This window comes from Poeciliopsis prolifica, unplaced genomic scaffold (assembly GCF_027474105.1).
Source record: "Poeciliopsis prolifica strain line A6 unplaced genomic scaffold, Auburn_PproV2 SCAFFOLD022, whole genome shotgun sequence".
NCBI classification, from domain to species: Eukaryota; Metazoa; Chordata; class Actinopteri; order Cyprinodontiformes; family Poeciliidae; genus Poeciliopsis; species Poeciliopsis prolifica.
The window spans coordinates 6,274,595-6,294,699 of NW_026562397.1; the positions used below are offsets into that span (position 1 = coordinate 6,274,595).

The 20,105-nt window shown below is 39.6% G+C and overlaps 3 protein-coding genes and 1 pseudogene across 3 annotated transcripts; 3 read left to right on the plus strand and 1 right to left on the minus strand.

Annotated features, from left to right (window-relative positions):
• The first annotated feature begins 279 nt into the window (after positions 1–279).
• LOC129369801 (extracellular calcium-sensing receptor-like) lies at positions 280–3,651 on the plus strand. The gene is made up of 8 exons (XM_055045439.1): positions 280–374; positions 682–976; positions 1,049–1,338; positions 1,443–1,738; positions 1,936–2,138; positions 2,235–2,456; positions 2,536–2,659; positions 2,744–3,651. Exons 1-8 carry the CDS (start codon positions 361–363, stop codon positions 3,640–3,642), a joined length of 2,343 nt encoding a protein of 780 aa, XP_054901414.1. The 5' UTR covers positions 280–360; the 3' UTR covers positions 3,643–3,651.
• Positions 3,652–4,565: 914 nt separating this feature from the next.
• Positions 4,566–8,523, minus strand: LOC129369725 (extracellular calcium-sensing receptor-like; annotated as a pseudogene).
• A 2,196-nt stretch (positions 8,524–10,719) lies between these two features.
• On the plus strand, positions 10,720–14,541 carry LOC129369802 (extracellular calcium-sensing receptor-like). Its single transcript, XM_055045440.1, has 8 exons — positions 10,720–10,784; positions 11,229–11,523; positions 11,631–11,920; positions 12,073–12,368; positions 12,794–12,999; positions 13,129–13,350; positions 13,436–13,559; positions 13,643–14,541. Exons 1-8 carry the CDS (start codon positions 10,735–10,737, stop codon positions 14,539–14,541), a joined length of 2,382 nt encoding a protein of 793 aa, XP_054901415.1. The 5' UTR covers positions 10,720–10,734.
• Positions 14,542–15,701: 1,160 nt separating this feature from the next.
• LOC129369800 (extracellular calcium-sensing receptor-like) lies at positions 15,702–19,337 on the plus strand. The gene is made up of 8 exons (XM_055045438.1): positions 15,702–15,808; positions 16,139–16,433; positions 16,531–16,820; positions 16,964–17,256; positions 17,580–17,785; positions 17,911–18,132; positions 18,211–18,334; positions 18,439–19,337. Exons 1-8 carry the CDS (start codon positions 15,702–15,704, stop codon positions 19,335–19,337), a joined length of 2,436 nt encoding a protein of 811 aa, XP_054901413.1.
• The last annotated feature ends 768 nt before the right edge of the window (positions 19,338–20,105 follow it).

The following is a 20,105-nucleotide window of genomic DNA, read 5'->3' on the forward strand; positions in this document are numbered from 1 at the left end:
AACATGTGACTTACAATGAGGGAGGTTTATAAAGCCAGGAAAAACAGAGTTACTCTCAAAAGATAACTTCGAGGGATGGAGATCTGGACTGTTTTTATTAGCTTGACATTAGGAGTGATTTTATTGGAGCTGAGTTCAGTGGTTCACCTTAGCGGGGCTGTGAACGGCTTAAATCAAAAGTTTAACCCTGTAGGGGTTGACGTCTCGATTGAGGCTTCATCTTTGAAATGTTCACTCCAGGGTGCCACTCGCTCACCTGAATTCTCACAGGATGGAGACTTTGTCATTGGAGGTGTTTTCTCAATTCATTACCAGCATAATACAGTGATTTATAATTACACCTTCAAGCCCAAGCCTCCGATGTGCACTGGCAGGTAAGTATGAGTGACCGACTGAAAACATTAAATGTATGATGCATGTTTGCTGCAATGGTTGATGATAGAAATCTTAGATTTTTATTTCTTTACAAATTTTGTCTCATGTTAGACATAAAGATTTCAGTCTAAATATTTTCAATTCTTCAGCTTTCTTACTATTTGAAATACGACAGAGACCATTTTGATTCATTGACCCAATTGCATACAACTGTTCCTTACATAATCAATGTCTTTTGAATTTAATCAACTTTTTTCAGTTTAATGTAAACATCAGCAATAGCCAGCGTGATTTTTTTTTTTACAGCTTGAATGTCAGGAGTTTGCGATTCTCTCGTGCTATGGTCTTTGCCATTGATGAGATTAACAACAGCACCGAGCTGCTGCCTGGCATTAAACTTGGATATCAGATCTATGATTCTTGTGTCTCGGTGCCTGTGGCAGTGCACATCGCATTTCAACTAACAAACCGCCAGGACCCCGTGTTTTACAAGGGAGATAACTGCTCACAGTCTGGAGTGGTGATGGCCGCTGTTGGAGACTCTGCATCCACTCCAACCATCAGCATATCCAGCATTGTTGGGTCCTTTAACATCCCTCTGGTGAGCTCTCTGAATTTATTGAAAAATGCAATTCTGAAATGTTCCTGTATTGATAACTTATTTATACTGTAGGTGAGCTACTTTGCCACTTGTGCCTGCCTGTCGGACAAACAACAATTCCCGACTTTTTTCAGAACGATTCCCAGTGACCATTACCAAGCTGATGCTCTGGCAAAGCTGGTGAAGCACTTTGGTTGGACTTGGATAGGTGTTGTACACTCAGACTCAGATTATGGAAATAATGGCATGGCCTCTTTTCTTGAGGCAGCTCTGAGAGAGGGGATCTGTGTGGAGTATGTTGAATCTTTCTTCAGAACTGACCCGCAGAGCAAGATCCAAAGAGTTGCAGATGTTATCCGTAGGTTTGTACATTGATTTTTGTTGTCTCCTGTCAATTTTGTAATTTGAATATAATTTTAAAGATTACCTCAGTCTGAGCTTTAAACACTTGGCTCTGTCTTTTCAGTTCAACAGCAGTGGTTGTTGTAGCGTTTACAGCTATAGGAGAAATGAAAGTCTTGCTGGAGGAACTGGCCCGGGATCCTCCTCCACCTCGTCAGTGGATCGCAAGCGAAGCCTGGATAACTGACCCAAACCTGATGAGATTCAGTTTCTGTGCTGGAGCCATCGGTGTAGCTATTCAGCAATCTGTCATCCCGGGTCTGAGAGACTTCCTTCTCAGTCTATCTCCCTCTGAAGCGGCTGCCTCCCCAGTGCTGACAAAGTTCTGGGAGGATGCATTCAACTGCAGCTTGACAAAAAGTGAGATTCTTTTTAAATTGGTATTTAAAATAATACTTTGTTCAAAATGCAAAAGGATTTTAAAATGTTCTCTATGTAATTGAAAACAATGTCCCCAAAGTAGCATGTTTTGAAACAATTTTATTTCTTTGCAATTTGTAATGTTTTTGTATTTAAATGTTACCTAATAAATACAGCATATTAATATATTTTTTTAGCTTTCTCAGACAAGAGAGTGTGTGATGGAACTGAAGATCTGAACACCCTAAAAAGCTCGTACACAGAAACATCTCAGTTAAGAATCACTAACATGGTGTACAAGGCTGTTTATGCTGTAGCTCATGCCATCCAGAATGCAGTTTGTAACAAAACAAATGGATTATTGCAATGTGACAAACATGTCAGACTGGAACCCAAACAGGTCAGAATATTGCACATTTACAAGTTTTCATAAACCATCACAAAATGGTTATATATTTCCAGAGTCCGTTTCAGTTTCTCTTTTTTTACTTTAAAGGTTCTTAAAGAATTAAAGAAAGTAAACTTCTCCAAGAATGGTTACCATGTCTCATTTGATGCCAATGGCGATCCTGTGGCTTTCTATGAATTAATAAACTGGCAGAAAAGTGAGAGTGGAGTTATTGAACTGGTAACGGTGGGATATTATGATGCATCACTGCCAAGAGGCCAGGAGTTTCGTATCAACAGAAACTTAACCTGGTTGGATGGTGGGATACAAGTAATAAGCCTAAAAACTTCACAGAACAAATGGCTTGTCAAAGCTGCTTTCAGACTTTAAGATTTTCTCTCTATGACAGGTTCCAGTGTCAGTGTGTTCAGAGAGTTGTCCTCCAGGAACTCATAAAGTGTTGCAGAAAGGAAAACCAATCTGCTGCTATGACTGTATACCATGTCCTGAAGGAGAGATCAGTAACATGACAGGTAAAATCTAATGTGTTTAACATATACAAATCCCTTGATATTGACATTTTATAATCAGAACTTTTGCTTTAATTTTGTGTCTAGATTCTCCTGATTGCTCCCCATGTCCCAGTGAGTTCTGGCCAAACGCAAAGAGAGATGCTTGTTTCCCCAAACCTGTGGAGTTTCTTTCCTTCGATGAAATCCTGTCAATCATCCTGGCTACATTCTCTGTTAGTGGAGTATTTCTTGCCGTCATAACAGCAGTGATTTTCTTCTACTTTAGGGCCACTCCCATAGTCAGAGCCAACAACTCTGAGCTGAGCTTCCTGCTGCTCTTCTCTCTGACTCTGTGTTTCTTATGTTCATTAACTTTCATTGGAGCCCCCTCTGAGTGGTCCTGCATGCTGCGCCACACAGCGTTTGGCATCACATTTGTTCTCTGTATCTCCTGTGTTCTTGGCAAAACTATAGTGGTTCTAATGGCCTTTAAAGCTACACTTCCTGGTAGTAATGCTATGAAATGGTTTGGTCCAACACAGCAAAGAATGACTGTCATGTTTCTCACCTTAATTCAGGTTATAATATGTATCATCTGGTTGGTTGTGAGTCCTCCCTTCCCAGTGAAAAATCTGACCACCTACAAGGAGAAGATCATCCTGGAATGTGCTTTAGGCTCTGCTGTTGGTTTCTGGGCTGTGCTCGGCTACATCGGCCTGCTGGCTGTGTTTTGCTTTGTGTTAGCTGTTCTAGCTCGGAAACTACCTGATAATTTCAACGAAGCCAAGATGATAACCTTCAGCATGTTGATATTCTGCGCCGTCTGGATCACCTTCATCCCAGCTTATGTCAGCTCTCCTGGAAAATTTACTGTGGCTGTGGAGATATTTGCTATTCTGGCCTCCAGTTTTGGACTCATACTGTGTATATTTGCTCCAAAGTGTTATATTATTTTATTTCAACCAGAGAAGAACACCAAAAAACATTTAATGAATAAAAATTAAAATGTCTCTCACAGTCATACAGAGACTGTGGGAAAACAACAGAAAATAACAAGTCATATTGTTTTGTTTTTTTGTTTCTAAAAGCGTTTAATCCTAATTTGTCACAGAAAGAAATATTTAGGAAGATCCATGTTGATCTGTCATTCTGCTGTCATCATAATTTGCTAGTTTATAGTCAAATGAAAGTTATTGGAAGAATTTGGATGTAATTTTGTTTTAGCTTTTCTACATATTTCTGTTAATAAATTTATTTCACAAATTTTTTGCTTGTACAAAATCATTTATGGGAAATTACAAGACAGCAATGGTAGTTCAGAAAAGATTTTTTGCTTCATCACCATCAGATTGTACCACAAATTGTATTTGTATGTCTCTTAAACCTGAAAATACAAATTAGTCATAATATTTTATGTCCAAGGTTCCAAAATTGCCAGCTAGTTGGGGTTTTATTGCACATCTGATTTGTGGCACTTCCATGTGGTTAATCAGATATATAACCAATAATATTAAATGTGTCTGCAAATATATGAGTCATGTTGAGTTTTATTTGAGTTTCATGTTATTAACGTGTTTATGCGTCATAATTCTGCAGCAGAGGAAGAAAGATGTGCTAAATCCAGACGTGAATATATGTCATATTTTTTAAAGCCTTTATTCATGTAATCCAACAAAACATTACATCAATGCATTAAAAGAATATCAAACCTTGCACAAATTTTGTTGAATCTCAAGCCTGTTCTGTAATTTGACACATGTAGACTTAATGTATGTCAAATAAAAAAAATAATTAAAACATAAATGCTCCTAGAAATATATTTATAGAATGTATACAGACATTTCTGACAAAATGTAAGAAGTTGAAATTCCCTGTATCTGATATCAAGGCAAAATTATTAAATTATTTTACAAACTTGTTTTTGGTTTTAGTTTTTGTTCATTAAATGTTTCTTGGTGTTTTTCTCTGGCTGAAACAAAATAATATAACACTTTGGAGCAAATATACACAGTATGAGTCCAAAACTGGAGGCCAGAATAGCAAATATCTCCACAGCCACAGTAAATTTTCCGGGAGAGCTGACATAAGCTGGGATGAAGGTGATCCAGACGGCACAGAATATCAACATGCTGAAGGTTATCATCTTGGCTTCGTTGAAATTATCAGGTAGTTTCCGAGCTAGAACAGCTAACACAAAGCAAAACACAGCCAGCAGGCCGATGTAGCCGAGCACAGCCCAGAAACCAACAGCAGAGCCTAAAGCACATTCCAGGATGATCTTCTCCTTGTAGGTGGTCAGATTTTTCACTGGGAAGGGAGGACTCACAACCAACCAGATAATACATATTAAAACTTGACAAAATGTGAGGGACACAACAGTCATCCTTTGTTGTGGAGGACCAAACCATTTCATAGCATTACTACCAGGAAGTGTAGCTTTAAAGGCCATTAGAACCACTATAGTTTTGCCAAGAACACAGGAGATACAGAGAACAAATGTGATGCCAAACGCTGTGTGGCGCAGCATGCAGGACCACTCAGGGGGCTCCAATGAAAGTTAATGAACATAAGAAACACAGAGTCAGAGAGAAGAGCAGCAGGAAGCTCAGCTCAGAGTTGTTGGCTCTGACAATGGGAGTTGTTCTGTGATGGAAGAAAATTAATGACGTAATGATGGCCAGAAAGGCTCCACCAACAGAGAATCCAGCCAGAATGATTGACAGGACTTCATTGAAGGACAGAAACTCCACTGGTTTGGGAAAACAAGCATCTCTCTTTGCATTTGGCCAGAACTCCTTGGGGCATGGGAAGCAATCAGGAGAATCTGACAAAAATAATAGCATTGAAAAATAATCCTTACTTGATGATTTTTGAAGATATGGATACATATGAAGTATATTTGACTTTACCTGTCATGTTACTGATCTCTCCTTCAGGACATGGTATACAGTCATAGCAGCAGATTGGTTTTCCTTTCTGCAACACTTTACGAGTTCCTGGAGGACAACTCTCTGAACACACTGACACTGGAACCTAACATTGAGAAAATCAAAATGAAATTATTTGAACTTTTTTTGAAAGCAGCTTTCACAAATCTGTTTTCAACCTCCTAATCTAAGAAAATACTGTTTTGGGCTATTACTCGTGTTCCACCTTCCATCCAGGTTATGTTCCTGTTGATATGAAACTCCTGGCCTCTTGGCAATGAAGCGTCATAATATCCCACTGTTACCAGTTCAATAACTCCACTCTCCCTTTTCTGCCAGTTTACCAGCTCATAAAAAGCTATTGGGTCTCCATTAACATCGAACGACACGATAGTCATTTTGAGAAAAATTAACTTTCTTTAGTTCAGTTAAAACCTATGAACGGAGGGAAGGATACAGTAAGAAATCAATAACTTGGTTATAAATTAATAAAAAAGAAATTTATAACTTATTTAAAACTCTGAAATGTACTTATTATTCAAGCTGACCTGTTGGGGCTCCAGTCTGATGTGTTTATCACATTGTGTGGTTGTGTTTGTTTCCTCACATATTAGATTGTGAATGGCATGAGCTACAGCATAAACAGCCTTGTACACCATGTTAGAAACTCTTAACTGAGAGGTTTCAGTGTACGGGCTTTTAAGGGTTTTAATGTCTTCAGTTCCGTCACATTTTCTCTTGTCTGGATCTGCAGCTGCAGGGAATACGAAAGCAACAAGTAAAGTTCTATGATTGTAAACCTCATAATTAGCTTTTAATGTAACACTCATTAATCACTTTTGTACTTTTTCCTATGTCGAATTACGTAGGTGCTCTCAATGAGGTTTTTCAATTTAAGACAAAACAATGTTCATGTCAAAAGCCAAATATCACTACACATATACATCTTGGTAGAAAAAGTAACTAATGCTCAAAAATATCTACTTAATGAAATACATGGTCAGGATACTACTAAAAAAAATAAATGAAATAAATCATTTCTCACTTTTTGTCAGACTGCAGTTGAACGCATCCTCCCAGAATTCAGTCAGTACCGGAGAGGCAGACACTTTTGACGAAGAGAGATCCAGCAGGAAGTCTCTCAGACCTGGGATGACAGCTTTCTCAATGGCCATACCGACAGCACCGGCACAGAAACTAAAGCTCATTAGGTCTGAGTCAGTGATCCAGGCTTCGCTTGCGATCCACTGACGAGGTGAAGGAGGATCTGCGGCCAACTCCTCTAAAAGGACCTTTATATCACCAACAGCCATAAATGCCAGAACAACCTTTGCTGTTGATCTGAAGAGACATGCAATATGTAGATTACATTATTTAGTACTTAAACATAAGCAAATCATTTTGAAGATAAAGACAGTTATGACACCGCTGATCTTATGTAGCTTCAGGTTTCAGTCTATCTCAAAAGACACTAAACAGAAAAACACAATTGTTCATGAATTCAAGTGTGAAAGAACCACTGAAGAATCACAGTGTTCATTCATAACCTTTTTCTCCGATATTACCTTAAAATTTCTGACATGCATGCAAAAATGACAAACTTACTAACCTACGGATAACATTGGCAACTCTTTGGATCTTGCTCACTGGATCAGTTCTGAAGAAAGATTCAACGTACTCCACACAGATCCCCTCTCTCAGTGCTGCTTCTAGAAAGGACGCCATGCCATTATTTCCATATTCCGAGTCCGAGTGGAGGGCTCCTATCCAAGTCCAACCAAAGTGTTTCACCAGTTTGGCCAGAGCATCAGCTTGGTAATGGTCACTGGGAATCGTTCTTAAAAAAGTTGGGAATTGTTGTTTGTCCGAAAGGCAGGCACAAGTGGCAAAGCTGCTGACCTATAAAGATAAGACCAAAGCCAGGTGAATACTTGCACAGAGGTATTTTAAAAAATCCAGTTGACAATCAATTTACACAACCTACCAGAGGAATTCTGAAAGATCCCATGATACGTGACATGCTAATGGAAAGAGAGGACCCCAAGTCTCCAACGGAAGCCACCACCACACGAGATTGGGAGCAATTACCATTTTTGAAGAAAACTGGGTCCTCGCCGTTCAGTAGCTGGAAGGCCACATCGACTGAAACTGGCACTGAGACGCAGGAATCATAGACCCGATATCCAAGTTTGATGCCCGGCAGCAGGTCAGTGCTGTTGTTTATCTCCTCAATGGCAAAGATGATAGTGCGAGAGAAACGCAGACCCCTGCCAGTAAGGCTAAACAAAACATGCTGATGCTTAGATAAAATTGGGGAGGAAAAAAAGAGCAAACAGATCTTCTTCTGGGCATTAAGTAATTATAAGCAATTCATGTGTGCATCAAATTATTGAAGTGCTTCCTGTCAAGGCAACATCGGTATTTCAAAACATAAACTGCATTCAAAAAACAATCTCTATCAAAAGAATCTTTTTTTTTACTTCAACTCAAACTTAATCATATTTTCACTGTAATAACAAAAATACGCAATTTATCTTATTGTGATAGAAAATGTTTAAAGCAACTTAATTATTTGTCTCCAACATCACAGCAAAACTTTCCAGAAAACACATAGAAGATAATTTTTCTCCCTCTCTATCTTACTGACCTTCTTGAGCATCTCGGAGAGTCAGGCTGGGTGGTGTAATTATAAATCATTGCATAATCTTGGTAATGAATGGTGGAAACACCTCCAATAACAAAGTCCCCATCTCTTGAGAATGCAGGTAAACGAGATTTACCCTGCAGAGTACATTGCGCAGATGAGGCCTCAGCAATGACCCCAGAGGTCTTTGACGTTTGTTCGGAAGGAAATTGTTGTTTTAAGCCATTGATACGGCCAGGCAATTCGACCAGTAATGTCAGCTCTAACAAACTCAGAGCCAATTTCAAAGCAATAAAAATGGCCCTGATCCCCATTTGTCAAGTGTCTCAACTTGGATCTTACTGTTCTGTTTGCCGATTTATAAATCCCCTCCTCTCATACGTCAGATGATCTTTCTAAAGGACAGTGCCCTCCCTTTGTGTTTGTTTATGATTGATTGATTGCTTTATTCAGCAGACTCGTGGTCCACAAAGAGATGATACACAGCAAAACGACATATAAACAAATGAAACTTCCACTTTATGTTTATTAGAGAGGTTTTATTAGTGCCGGTTCACCACTTAATGTCATAACAAATATGGGACAAAACAAAGGTGATATTTTAAATAATCTATACAAAAATAGTTTTTGTTTTATTCATAAGTATGTGAACAATAGAGGAAGGTCAGTTTACTAACTTGTATTTTTATCTTAAATGTTTTTGTCATAAACAACTTATATATCCAACCCTCCATTTTCTAACACTCTTGTCCCTAGTGGGGTCGGGAGGTGCCTGGTACAGCTTATATATAAATAAGTTGTACATTTTAACCTGCTACTTCGGATACATTGTCCAGTTCAAATATATATACATCTGTATATAGAGGGTAAAATTCCATATAAAGGGTCAGCACTGCACAGCTGCTGACTGAACACCGCATTCGTTTAAATGCAGGGTAAGCTGAAATGGATTAGCGCAACACAATGAGGCCCTAAGCAGATGATGGTAGAGAGGGTGTTGGAGCAACTCCAAGATATACGACAAGTCCTTGTTCAACACAGAAAGAATAATTGCAATCTTAATCCCGCCTCGCAGGACGTTTCCTTGTTGAAGCCCATCAACGCAGCAATGGAACCAATGGCTGAATTTACAAATGTCCTCTCAAGGAAATAATACGCCACAGTGTCGTGAGGTAAGCTTACGCTGGAAAGGATAGTAGGCGACTTTCTCTCTCTCTTGGCCCTGATGACAGTCAGTATTAAACAAAGTGTATCCAACAGAGATACACCTGCAATCTAAGGCCAACATTTGGCCTTGGATCATGGGTACCATGCCTGCATCAAGGAAGCAAGGGCATTTATTGATCCCAAAAGTTGCCTTGTGCAAGAGCTAATGGACTGAAAAGGGCTAGAAGGAAGTGAAGAAGGTTTAGGTTATGAGACCAAACTGCTGGAGGAAATCTGGATAAACCTACTGCTGCCACACCCACCAAGAAAAAGAGTCCAAGGTGGCTTGGTGACGTTCTTCAAAACAGAAGAGCTCCTCTCGCAAGTAAGGCCCAGGCTACATTTTCAAAAAGAGAGCAGGCTGATTCAGAGCTGACGACGTTCCTTTATGCAGATGCTCTTGATGCCTAATGACTTTATTCATCCCAAAGGTACAATTTCAACGTGCATGAGCAGTACAAGCAGAGTATAAAAAGTAATATCTCAAACAATAAGAGTTCATCAAATTCAAGTCCAATATATAAATATGTGTAAGTGGAAGAAAATTCAGCGCAATTATGTCACTAAACACAAAGAAATCAATTTTTTTGTATTTTTATTCATACTACAAAAGACATGAAACTCCAATCAGACTTCAGTGTAAATTATTTACTACCCCAAAGCGACCCACCATATGCAGAAGCATGTAGACATTGCACAACCACATGCTGTTTACAGTATTAGTTAATAATGGATACTGCCGTCAGTGGATAAATTTGAGCAACAAGAGCTGACTGTATCCCAAGATACTAATAGCAATGTCCTTCCACACCTCATTGACTGCGGTTTGTGATGTGCTTTATTATCACAGATGTTTTTTTAATATTTTTATGGTAACTTTGGAGTGGCTGTGTGGGCCAATCCTGACAGGTTGGGTGGGTCACAAAGGAAGTTGCCCATCCCAGTGTGTGTGCAAACCACACTTACCAATGAGCCTCTTCCATTTCTGACAAACCGTCACAAGACCTAATACAGACGTTTATAAGCCAATAAAAAGCAGCTCACACCCAGCTGAAGACACTTTGGGAATGGATATCTGGGATATCTTTATGAAGCAGAGTTTTGTTGTGACTTTATTGGAGCTGATGATCCTTGTTGAGTTGAGTGGCTGTGCCAATGATCTGAAGCTAAGCACTGAGCTGCTAGTGGCTGGTAGAGTCGACCCTGAGGACTCACCAGTGAAATGCACCTTGTGGGGAACCTCGAGTTCGCCTGCTTTTTCAGCAGATGGGGACTTTGTCATTGGAGGTGTATTTTCCTTTCACTACAAACTGTATACTATGATTTATAACTACACCACAAAGCCCGGCCCACCAAGGTGCACTGGGAGGTAAGAGGGAGACAGACTGAAAAGGAATAATATGAACTGAATTAATGGACTATATATTTGTTATGGAATTTTACTTTTTTGCATAATGTCACTTAGAATATTAGCTGTAGATTGGCACTCTCTAGTTAAACCGAGACTGAAATACTTCAAGGATTTTACTATGCTTAACAATGTTTTTTCATATATATTTTTGTGAGAAATGTAACATTTGCAGAGGCGTGGTTCCTTAATCAAACTATTAATGAATTACATTGTGTACATAGTTCCATTTCATTTTTTAATTTACATTATTTTTTTGTTTTACATTGTATTTTTCAGCCTTCTAATGTAAAGAACAGCTTAAAGTGATGTGCATTCACTCGGTCACTCTCTTATTTTCCTCCTTTTGTGAGACTTTCCTATCTTGTTTTGACGTCAGAGTTCACGTTCTTTGATTTTGCACAGTTTTAACGCCCGGGATCTGCGTTTCTCCCGCACAATGATCTATGCTATTGAGGAGATCAATAACAGCACAGAGCTTCTGCCCGAAATCAAACTTGGATATCAGATCTTTGATTCGTGTGCTTCTGTGCCCATGGCCGTGCACGTGGCATTTCAGCTGGCAAATGGACAGGACTCTGTGTTTTACAAAGGGAGCAACTGCTCACACTCCGGAGTTGTAATGGGTGCAGTTGGAGATTCTGGATCGACACCATCGATTGGGATGTTGCGCATCATCGGATCTTTTAACATTCCACTGGTAAATTTTTGCTACAAAGTTTCTTTTAATATACCTGTGCTTATGTGTATTGCATTAGAAAACCTCTTTTCTTTTGCTTTGTTGTGTGTTTTTCTTTTTATATATAGGTTAGCCACTTTGCCACTTGTGCCTGCCTTTCAGATAAAAAGCAGTTCCCGACTTTTTTCAGAACGATTCCAAGTGATCATTACCAAGCTGATGCCCTGGCCAAGATGGTGAAACACTTTGGATGGACTTGGATAGGAGCCGTCCATTCAGACTCAGATTACGGAATCAACGGCATGGCGTCTTTTCTTGATGCGGCACTGAGAGAGGGGATCTGCGTGGAGTACATTGAATCCTACTTTCGGACTGACCCACGGAGCAAAATCCAAAGAGTTGCAGATGTTATCCGTCGGTTTGTACAGGAATAATTTTGATCAATATATTAACTTGAGACATTTTTCATTCATACTGAGCCTATTTGCTTGCCTCAAGAATGATCAACAAAAACATGTGTTAAGTGTGATGTGTGCTCGTTTACAACAACAGAGTAAAATATCATTCCAGGTCAACTGCAATTGTTGTTGTGGCATTCACGGCCTCTGGTGATATGAGGGCATTATTGGAAGAGCTCGCTCTGGATCCTCCTCCTCCTCGCCAGTGGATTGGAAGTGAGGGCTGGGTCACTGACCCACATTTGATGAGCTTCAGTTTCTGTGCGGGAGCCATTGGAGTTGCCATTCAACAATCTGTCATCCCAGGACTGAGAGACTTCCTCTTGGATCTCTCTCCCTCTGAAGTGGCTGCCTCCTCAGTGCTGACCGAGTTCTGGGAGGATGCATTCAACTGCAGCCTGACAAAAAGTATGACATTTTTTCCTTGAGGAGACAGTAAGATGTAACCACAATGCTCTAAGCATTTAACGTGGCCATTGCCTTTCCTTTGCAATTCCGCTTGATTCTCATCCCTATCAGGGATTTCTTCCATTGAGCTTGATTGGCAACACTTTATTTGAAGGGGAGTGCATAAGACTGGCAATGACAATGTCATAAATACAACATGACACCTTTCATGAACATGAAGAAATCTTTATGAATGAAGTGTCATTTGGTAAATAATAGCATTTTTAAAGCAAAGATGCATTAAAAGTGCCATATTTGCATTAAGGTGTCACTGTTTACAGAAGAAATTCAAAGTTGTCACTTTCAATGGACTTTTAATGAAACATTTTTTATTTCAGATTTTTGTTTTTTGCATAAATTTAGCATTTTTCGTGTTATGTCTCTAGGTTCTGATCAACGAAACAAAGAATGTGACGGAACAGAAAACATTAAAAAACTCTCAAGCCCGTACACCGAAACGTCTCAGTTAAGAATCACTAACATGGTGTATAAGGCTGTTTATGCAATAGCACATGCCATTCACAATGCAGTGTGTCATGAAACAAACGCAATCACTAAGTGTCAAAAAAACATCAAACTCGAGTCGAAACAGGTCAGTTTGAATAGAATGAATCCCAAACTTTTTTTACTCAGTATGTATGAACAGTTTATGTAAAAATAAAATTTTAACTTCAAAATTTCACATTCCATTGATTGGCTAAAGTATGCTCTCCTTTTCTAGGTTTTTTCAGAGATGAAGAAAGTCAACTTTTCCAGAAATGGCTACCAGGTGTCATTTGATCCTAACGGTGATCCTGTAGCTTTTTATGAACTGGTCAACTGGCAAAAAAGTGAAAATGGAGTTACCAAGCTGGCAAAAGTGGGATACTATGACGCATCACTGCCTCAGGGCCAGCAGTTTAACGTTAACCAGAATATTAAATGGCTGGATGGTAGCACTGAAGTAATAAGCAAAAGAAAACCTAATGAACAGATAAAACTTTTGGGAAGTGTTTCACAACATAATGTTTCAAATGATTTCCTAACAGGTTCCAGTGTCAGTGTGTTCAGAGAGTTGTCCTCCAGGAACTCGTAGAGTGTTGCAGAAAGGAAAACCAATCTGCTGCTATGACTGTATACCATGTCCTGAAGGAGAGATCAGTAACATGACAGGTAATGTCAAATATACTTCATATGCATCCATATCTTCAAAAGCATCAAGTAAGGATTATTTTTCAATGCTATTATTTTATTAGATTCTCCTGATTGCTTCCCATGCCCCAGTGAGTTCTGGCCAAATGCAAAGAGAGATGCTTGTTTTCCCAAACCAGTGGAGTTTCTGACCTTCAATGAAGTCTTGTCAATCATCCTGGCTGGATTCTCTGTTGGTGGAGCCTTTCTGGCCATCATTACGTTATTAATTTTCTTCCATCACAGAACAACTCCCATTGTCAGAGCCAACAACTCTGAGCTGAGCTTCCTGCTGCTCTTCTCTCTGACTCTGTGTTTCTTATGTTCATTAACTTTCATTGGAGCCCCCTCTGAGTGGTCCTGCATGCTGCGCCACACAGCGTTTGGCATCACATTTGTTCTCTGTATCTCCTGTGTTCTTGGCAAAACTATAGTGGTTCTAATGGCCTTTAAAGCTACACTTCCTGGTAGTAATGCTATGAAATGGTTTGGTCCAACACAACAAAGAATGACTGTAGTATCTTTTACATTTATTCAAGTTATAATATGTATCATCTGGTTGGTTGTGAGTCCTCCCTTCCCAGTGAAAAATCTGACCACCTACAAGGAGAAGATCATCCTGGAATGTGCTTTAGGCTCTGCTGTTGGTTTCTGGGCTGTGCTCGGCTACATCGGCCTGCTGGCTGTGTTTTGCTTTGTGTTAGCTGTTCTAGCTCGGAAACTACCTGATAATTTCAACGAAGCCAAGATGATAACCTTCAGCATGTTGATATTCTGTGCCGTCTGGATCACCTTCATCCCAGCTTATGTCAGCTCTCCTGGAAAATTTACTGTGGCTGTGGAGATATTTGCTATTCTGGCCTCCAGTTTTGGACTCATACTGTGTATATTTGCTCCAAAGTGTTATATTATTTTGTTTCAGCCAGAGAAGAACACCAAGAAACATTTAATGAACAAAAACTAACATTGGCGTAGAGTTGATATTATGACAGTACCTGGTGAATATATAACATTTAATCATACAAAGTTGCTTATTAGATCTTACCAGAATGACACTTTGAAACCAGAATTTAAAAAAAAGACATCCCACTCTCTTTAAATGTCCATATGTCTAGTTCTGAATGTGATGTTTTTGATTGTTTTTGATGTTTACTTTGTGAGAAAAAAATGATCAATTTTTGAAAAAATAAAATAAAATATATTTCATGCTATCATGAGTTGGAAGCACTCTTTGAAGTAGTGACTGTTCTTGTTTTAAGAGCATCTTGAAGGTTAGATATTTTAAGCTGTTCAGCATTTTCATTCAGCATGCACCTGCAAAGATTTCAGCAGGTGTTCATTATTAGTTAATCGAGCCACCATTATTCAGGTTTTTTTCCAGTTTTTCTGACTACCTGGAACTTAGTGTTGGTTTCCCCCTCCCGGACTCACGCACACACCTGCCCGTTTGGCCTGCACAAAATGTTTTCTTTAAGGGCATTTTCTCTCATTATCATCCACCTTAGGGTTTTTCACAGCTGAATGTCTGCCCCGGGAGATTAAAGGATTTCTAAAACAAAACTACATGAAAAGCAACACTCTAGACATGTTTTTGATGAATGAATAACACTTTAACATGACGAAAAGCTTTTAAAACTCCCTGTCAATTTTACATTTTATGAATAAGTGGTCAGATCTTTCATAGTATGCCTCTGGACTTGCTTGTGGTTTTACTCCTACTCAAACCTTGGCAGTAGGGTTATTATGAATTTCAGCAAAGATACAAAATAACGTGACAAAAAAGAATGAAAGAGAAAAAGACCAGAGGAAGACACGCCTCGAAACGTCAACACCCAGAGATCATCCAATTAAAATGGTCAATCTCAGGCTGCTGGTAAAGAATCAAATCTCCTCCTCTGACAGAAAAAGAAATGATATAAGAAGGATGAGACACATGTTGCCTGCACATGAGGGATGGGCGTCTCAGCTTTGCTGACTGGCCTGGCATTGGCCTTGTGCCTGACTGAGGTTAGAACCGTGGCTGGTTTGGGTGGGTCTGGCGGTAACGCTGACGGCGTTAACATTGGGGGGGGTTCATCTTTGAAGTGTACCTTGCAGGGAACCGCTCATTTACCTGCCTTTTCGATGGGGGGCGACTACATCATTGGAGGTGTTTTCTCAATTCATGCCAACATGCACGTGGTAGATAATAACTACACCAGAGCTCCCGAGCCTCTGAGGTGCACAGGGAGGTTAGTAAGTGAGCAGAGGGTGGAAATGATGTTGAACTGAAAAGCTGAGAGTTTTTTTTTTTGTCGTTGACAAAGGCTGTGATAATGTGTCTTAGTTGAATTTTTCTGTTTTAAAATTCTCTTTTAAAACTCAATAACTTTAAAAGAATGAAAAAAAAACCTTTGTAGGGTTAGGTTTTATTGAAAAAGATGATTCCTAAAGTTTTACTTTGCACTGATTTGGACTGTATTGGTCAAGCGACATTTTCTTTTGGATTGCTTTGTAGCAACTCGTCAAATCACTTTGTCTTTAAAATGCATGAGACACTCATTCATACTTTGTGCGTGCAGAATAGACCCTCGAGAACTGCGCTTCTCCCGCGCGATGATCTTTGCCATTGAGGAAATAAACAACAGCACAGAGCTGCTGCCCGGTGTGAAACTGGGATATCAGATCCACGATTCTTGTGCGTCTGTGCCTGTCACCGTGCATGCGGCGTTTCAGCTGGCGAACGGCCATGAATCTGTGTTTTACACAGCTGATGAATGCTCTCAGTCTGGCGCCGTAATGGCTGTTATTGGGGAATCTGGATCCACTCCATCAATCAGCATGTCTCGTGTTATCGGGTCCTTCAAGATTCCTCAGGTGAATAGCTTCATATGTCGTTCTCTGTCGAAGAAAACCGTCTCTCTGCTGCTGAAATTGTTTCACACATGAGCTACATTTGTTGTTTTTGTTTTAGGTGAGCCACTACGCCACTTGTGCCTGCCTGTCAGATAAGAAACAGTATCCAACTTTTTTCAGAACCATCCCCAGCGACCAGTACCAAGCCGATGCCCTGGCCAAGCTGGTGAAACACTTTGGCTGGACTTGGATAGGCGCCGTCCGGTCGGACTCGGACTATGGAAATAACGGCATGGCAGCTTTTCTTGAGGCGGCGCTCAGAGAGGGGATCTGTGTGGAGTACTCTGAATCCTTCTACCGGACCAATCCGCACAGCAAAATCCAAAAAGTCGCAGACGTTATCCGGAGGTTTCTGAATCTGCTGCATGTATACTTTGCATCAAAGTGTTTAAGCAAATCAGACAAATATTCAATTAAAGAAACTGATTTGCCTCATATGATTGCAAAAAATCTGCTATATGTTATGTAATACATTAATAATTTCTCCTCAGATCGACATCAACTGTAGTTGTGGCATTTGCAGCTCCAGGCGACATGAAATTTCTTCTAGAGGAGCTGGCAGAAGACCCCCCTCCACCTCGCCAGTGGATTGGAAGTGAGGCTTGGGTAACGGACCCGCACCTGATGAGTTTCAGTTTCTGTGCGGGGGCAGTCGGCGTTGCCATTCAGCAATCGGTCATTCCCGGTCTAAGAGACTTCCTTCTCGACCTTTCTGTCACACACGTGGCGGCCTCGTCAGTGCTCTCTGAGTTCTGGGAGGATTCTTTCAACTGCAGGCTGAAAAGTGAGACAGTTTACTCACATTTTCCTGAAAAGTAAATGTACGAAGTGGAAAAAATGCAGCTAAAGTGATGACCTGCTGCAGCATATTCAAAAATAGTCTAATTACTTTTGAAACCATACCTTATTGTTATTCTTTGTGTTGAAAACCCCCCCAAAAACTTTCATAATAATTCAACAAACATGTTTAACTACTCAGAATGACTTTTTTCTTACATGTATAAGGATTAATTCCACCTTTTAAACCTCACAAGATCTTTCTAGACTCCCTCCGAAAGTTTTGTTGCATTTTTGATAAGATTTGGTTTTATCATCCCATGTGGTTAGGTTCTGATCAAGACAAAAGGACATGTGACGGAACAGAGGACATTAAAAAACTCTCTAACCCGTACACGGAGACATCTCAGTTAAGAATCACCAACATGGCATATAAGGCTGTTTATGCAATAGCACATGCTATTCACAATGCAGTTTGCCTGAAAACAAATGAAACCATACACTGTGACAAGCACATTAAACTGGACCCAAACCAGGTCAGTTTGAGCAAAGAGTGATTTTAAACAATCCCTTTGACAATACATCCATCATTATTTTTGTTGCGTGGAATTTAAATGCAAATAGTCTGTTTGTTTCCCCTTAATGCTGTGTTGCTTCACAGGTTTTCTCAGAACTGCAGAAAGTAAATTTTTCCAGAAATGGTTATCATGTTTCATTTGACCCTAATGGGGATCCGGTGGCTTTTTATGAGCTGGTAAACTGGCAGAAGAGTGACAGAGGAGTTATTGAACTGGTAAAAGTGGGATATTATGATGCATCACTACCAAAGGGTCATCAGTTCCACATCACCCAGAACATAACCTGGTCAGAGGATAGATCTCAAGTAATGGGACAAGAGAGAAACCTTTACACCTTTGCTTCATTGTTGCTACTTGAGAACATCATTTGTTTTGTGATATAGGTTCCAGTGTCAGTGTGTTCAGAGAGTTGTCCTCCAGGAAGTCGTAAAGTGTTGCAGAAAGGAAAACCAATCTGCTGCTATGACTGTATACCATGTCCTGAAGGAGAGATCAGTAACATGACAGGTAGTGTTAAACATTACTAAACACCAGTTGGGCAAAAAAAGATCAATGCGTTAACAAATGTGTTTGCTTTATATTTATTTATTCATATTTGCTTTATATTTTAGATTCTCCTGATTGCTTCCCGTGTCCCAGAGAGTTCTGGTCAAATGCACAGAGAGATGCTTGTTTTCCCAAACCAGTGGAGTTTCTTTCCTTCAGTGAAATTCTGTCAATCATCCTGGCTGCAGTCTCAATCAGTGGAGCTTTTCTGGCCATCATGACAGCATTAATTTTCTTCCATCACAGAACAACTCCAATTGTCAGAGCCAACAACTCTGAGCTGAGCTTCCTGCTGCTCTTCTCTCTGACTCTGTGTTTCTTATGTTCATTAACTTTCATTGGAGCCCCCTCTGAGTGGTCCTGCATGCTGCGCCACACAGCGTTTGGCATCACATTTGTTCTCTGTATCTCCTGTGTTCTTGGCAAAACTATAGTGGTTCTAATGGCCTTTAAAGCTACACTTCCTGGTAGTAATGCTATGAAATGGTTTGGTCCAACACAACAAAGGATGACTGTAGTGTCTTTTACATTTATACAAGTTATAATATGTATCATCTGGTTGGTTGTGAGTCCTCCCTTCCCAGTGAAAAATCTGACCACCTACAAGGAGAAGATCATCCTGGAATGTGCTTTAGGCTCTGCTGTTGGTTTCTGGGCTGTGCTCGGCTACATCGGCCTGCTGGCTGTGTTTTGCTTTGTGTTAGCTGTTCTAGCTCGGAAACTACCTGATAATTTCAACGAAGCCAAGATGATAACCTTCAGCATGTTGATATTCTGTGCCGTCTGGATCACCTTCATCCCAGCTTATGTCAGCTCTCCTGGAAAATTTACTGTGGCTGTGGAGATATTTGCTATTCTGGCCTCCAGTTTTGGACTCATACTGTGTATATTTGCTCCAAAGTGTTTCATCATTTTGTTTCAGCCAGAGAAGAACACCAAGAAACATTTAATGAACAAACGTTAAGTATCCCTTTTAAATTGTTTGGAAACAATATGGTTGAGTTGTTTATTTTATGATAATTCATGGCAATATATCAACTAGCATTTACATTTGTAAGCAATGTAAAACAAAGATATCAATATCTTTTTTTTTTCTCCATATATGTCTGAATTTACTGCTCTTAATTATAACTCTTACTTGAAAAAACAAACACTCGTGTACAAAATGTACAAAGGCTAAAACATTAAGCCATAATCATCAGAAATACAATAAAGACTCGATGTTGTCACTATGTGTCGTAAATCTGCACAATTTATAACTTTTTGAAATAGGTTAACATTTTTACAATATTTTGACTCTTTTGCTTTATGCCTGTAAGTTTTTGACCTTGGAAATTTTTCATTATGAAATAAAAAGGATGTTGTGTGAAATATTAACAAAACTTTCAGTAAGAATAAACGCTTTGATTTCTTCAAAAAGAACAAACCTTAATCTGCCTCTTGCTCTTTGACATCTCAAATTCTAACCCCTGAAAAGGTACATTTGGCACTTAATAGTTGATCAAAATTAAAGCAAAAAAACCCCTCAATTGTCTGAAAATGAGCAATGCACATAAAACAGTAGGTACATGCAGTTATTTCCGTCTGCTTTTTAAACCAACAATGTGAAGCACATGAAACAAATAAAATAGCTTCACAACTTTTCAGAAAACCAAAGTTTAGTTTCCTTTACACTGCCAGACTGAAAGCTTTATGCTAAGAATCTTAAACCTCACAAAGCAGCAATATTTTC

Excerpts from the sequence above, each read along its gene's own strand:
- LOC129369801 (XM_055045439.1), top strand. Across the intron at positions 1,739-1,935 it reads CAACTGCAGCTTGACAAAAA|CTTTCTCAGACAAGAGAGTG; the intron begins GTGAGATTCTTT and ends ATATTTTTTTAG. Across the intron at positions 2,660-2,743 it reads AGAGATCAGTAACATGACAG|ATTCTCCTGATTGCTCCCCA; the intron begins GTAAAATCTAAT and ends TTTTGTGTCTAG.
- LOC129369800 (XM_055045438.1), top strand. The coding sequence starts at position 15,702 with ATGGGGGGCGACTACATCATTGGAGGTGTTTTCTCAATTCATGCCAAC. Across the intron at positions 15,809-16,138 it reads CCTCTGAGGTGCACAGGGAG|AATAGACCCTCGAGAACTGC; the intron begins GTTAGTAAGTGA and ends TTGTGCGTGCAG. Across the intron at positions 17,786-17,910 it reads TTAAACTGGACCCAAACCAG|GTTTTCTCAGAACTGCAGAA; the intron begins GTCAGTTTGAGC and ends GTTGCTTCACAG.
- LOC129369802 (XM_055045440.1), top strand. The coding sequence starts at position 10,735 with ATGATTTATAACTACACCACAAAGCCCGGCCCACCAAGGTGCACTGGG. Across the intron at positions 12,369-12,793 it reads CAACTGCAGCCTGACAAAAA|GTTCTGATCAACGAAACAAA; the intron begins GTATGACATTTT and ends TTATGTCTCTAG. Across the intron at positions 13,560-13,642 it reads AGAGATCAGTAACATGACAG|ATTCTCCTGATTGCTTCCCA; the intron begins GTAATGTCAAAT and ends TTATTTTATTAG.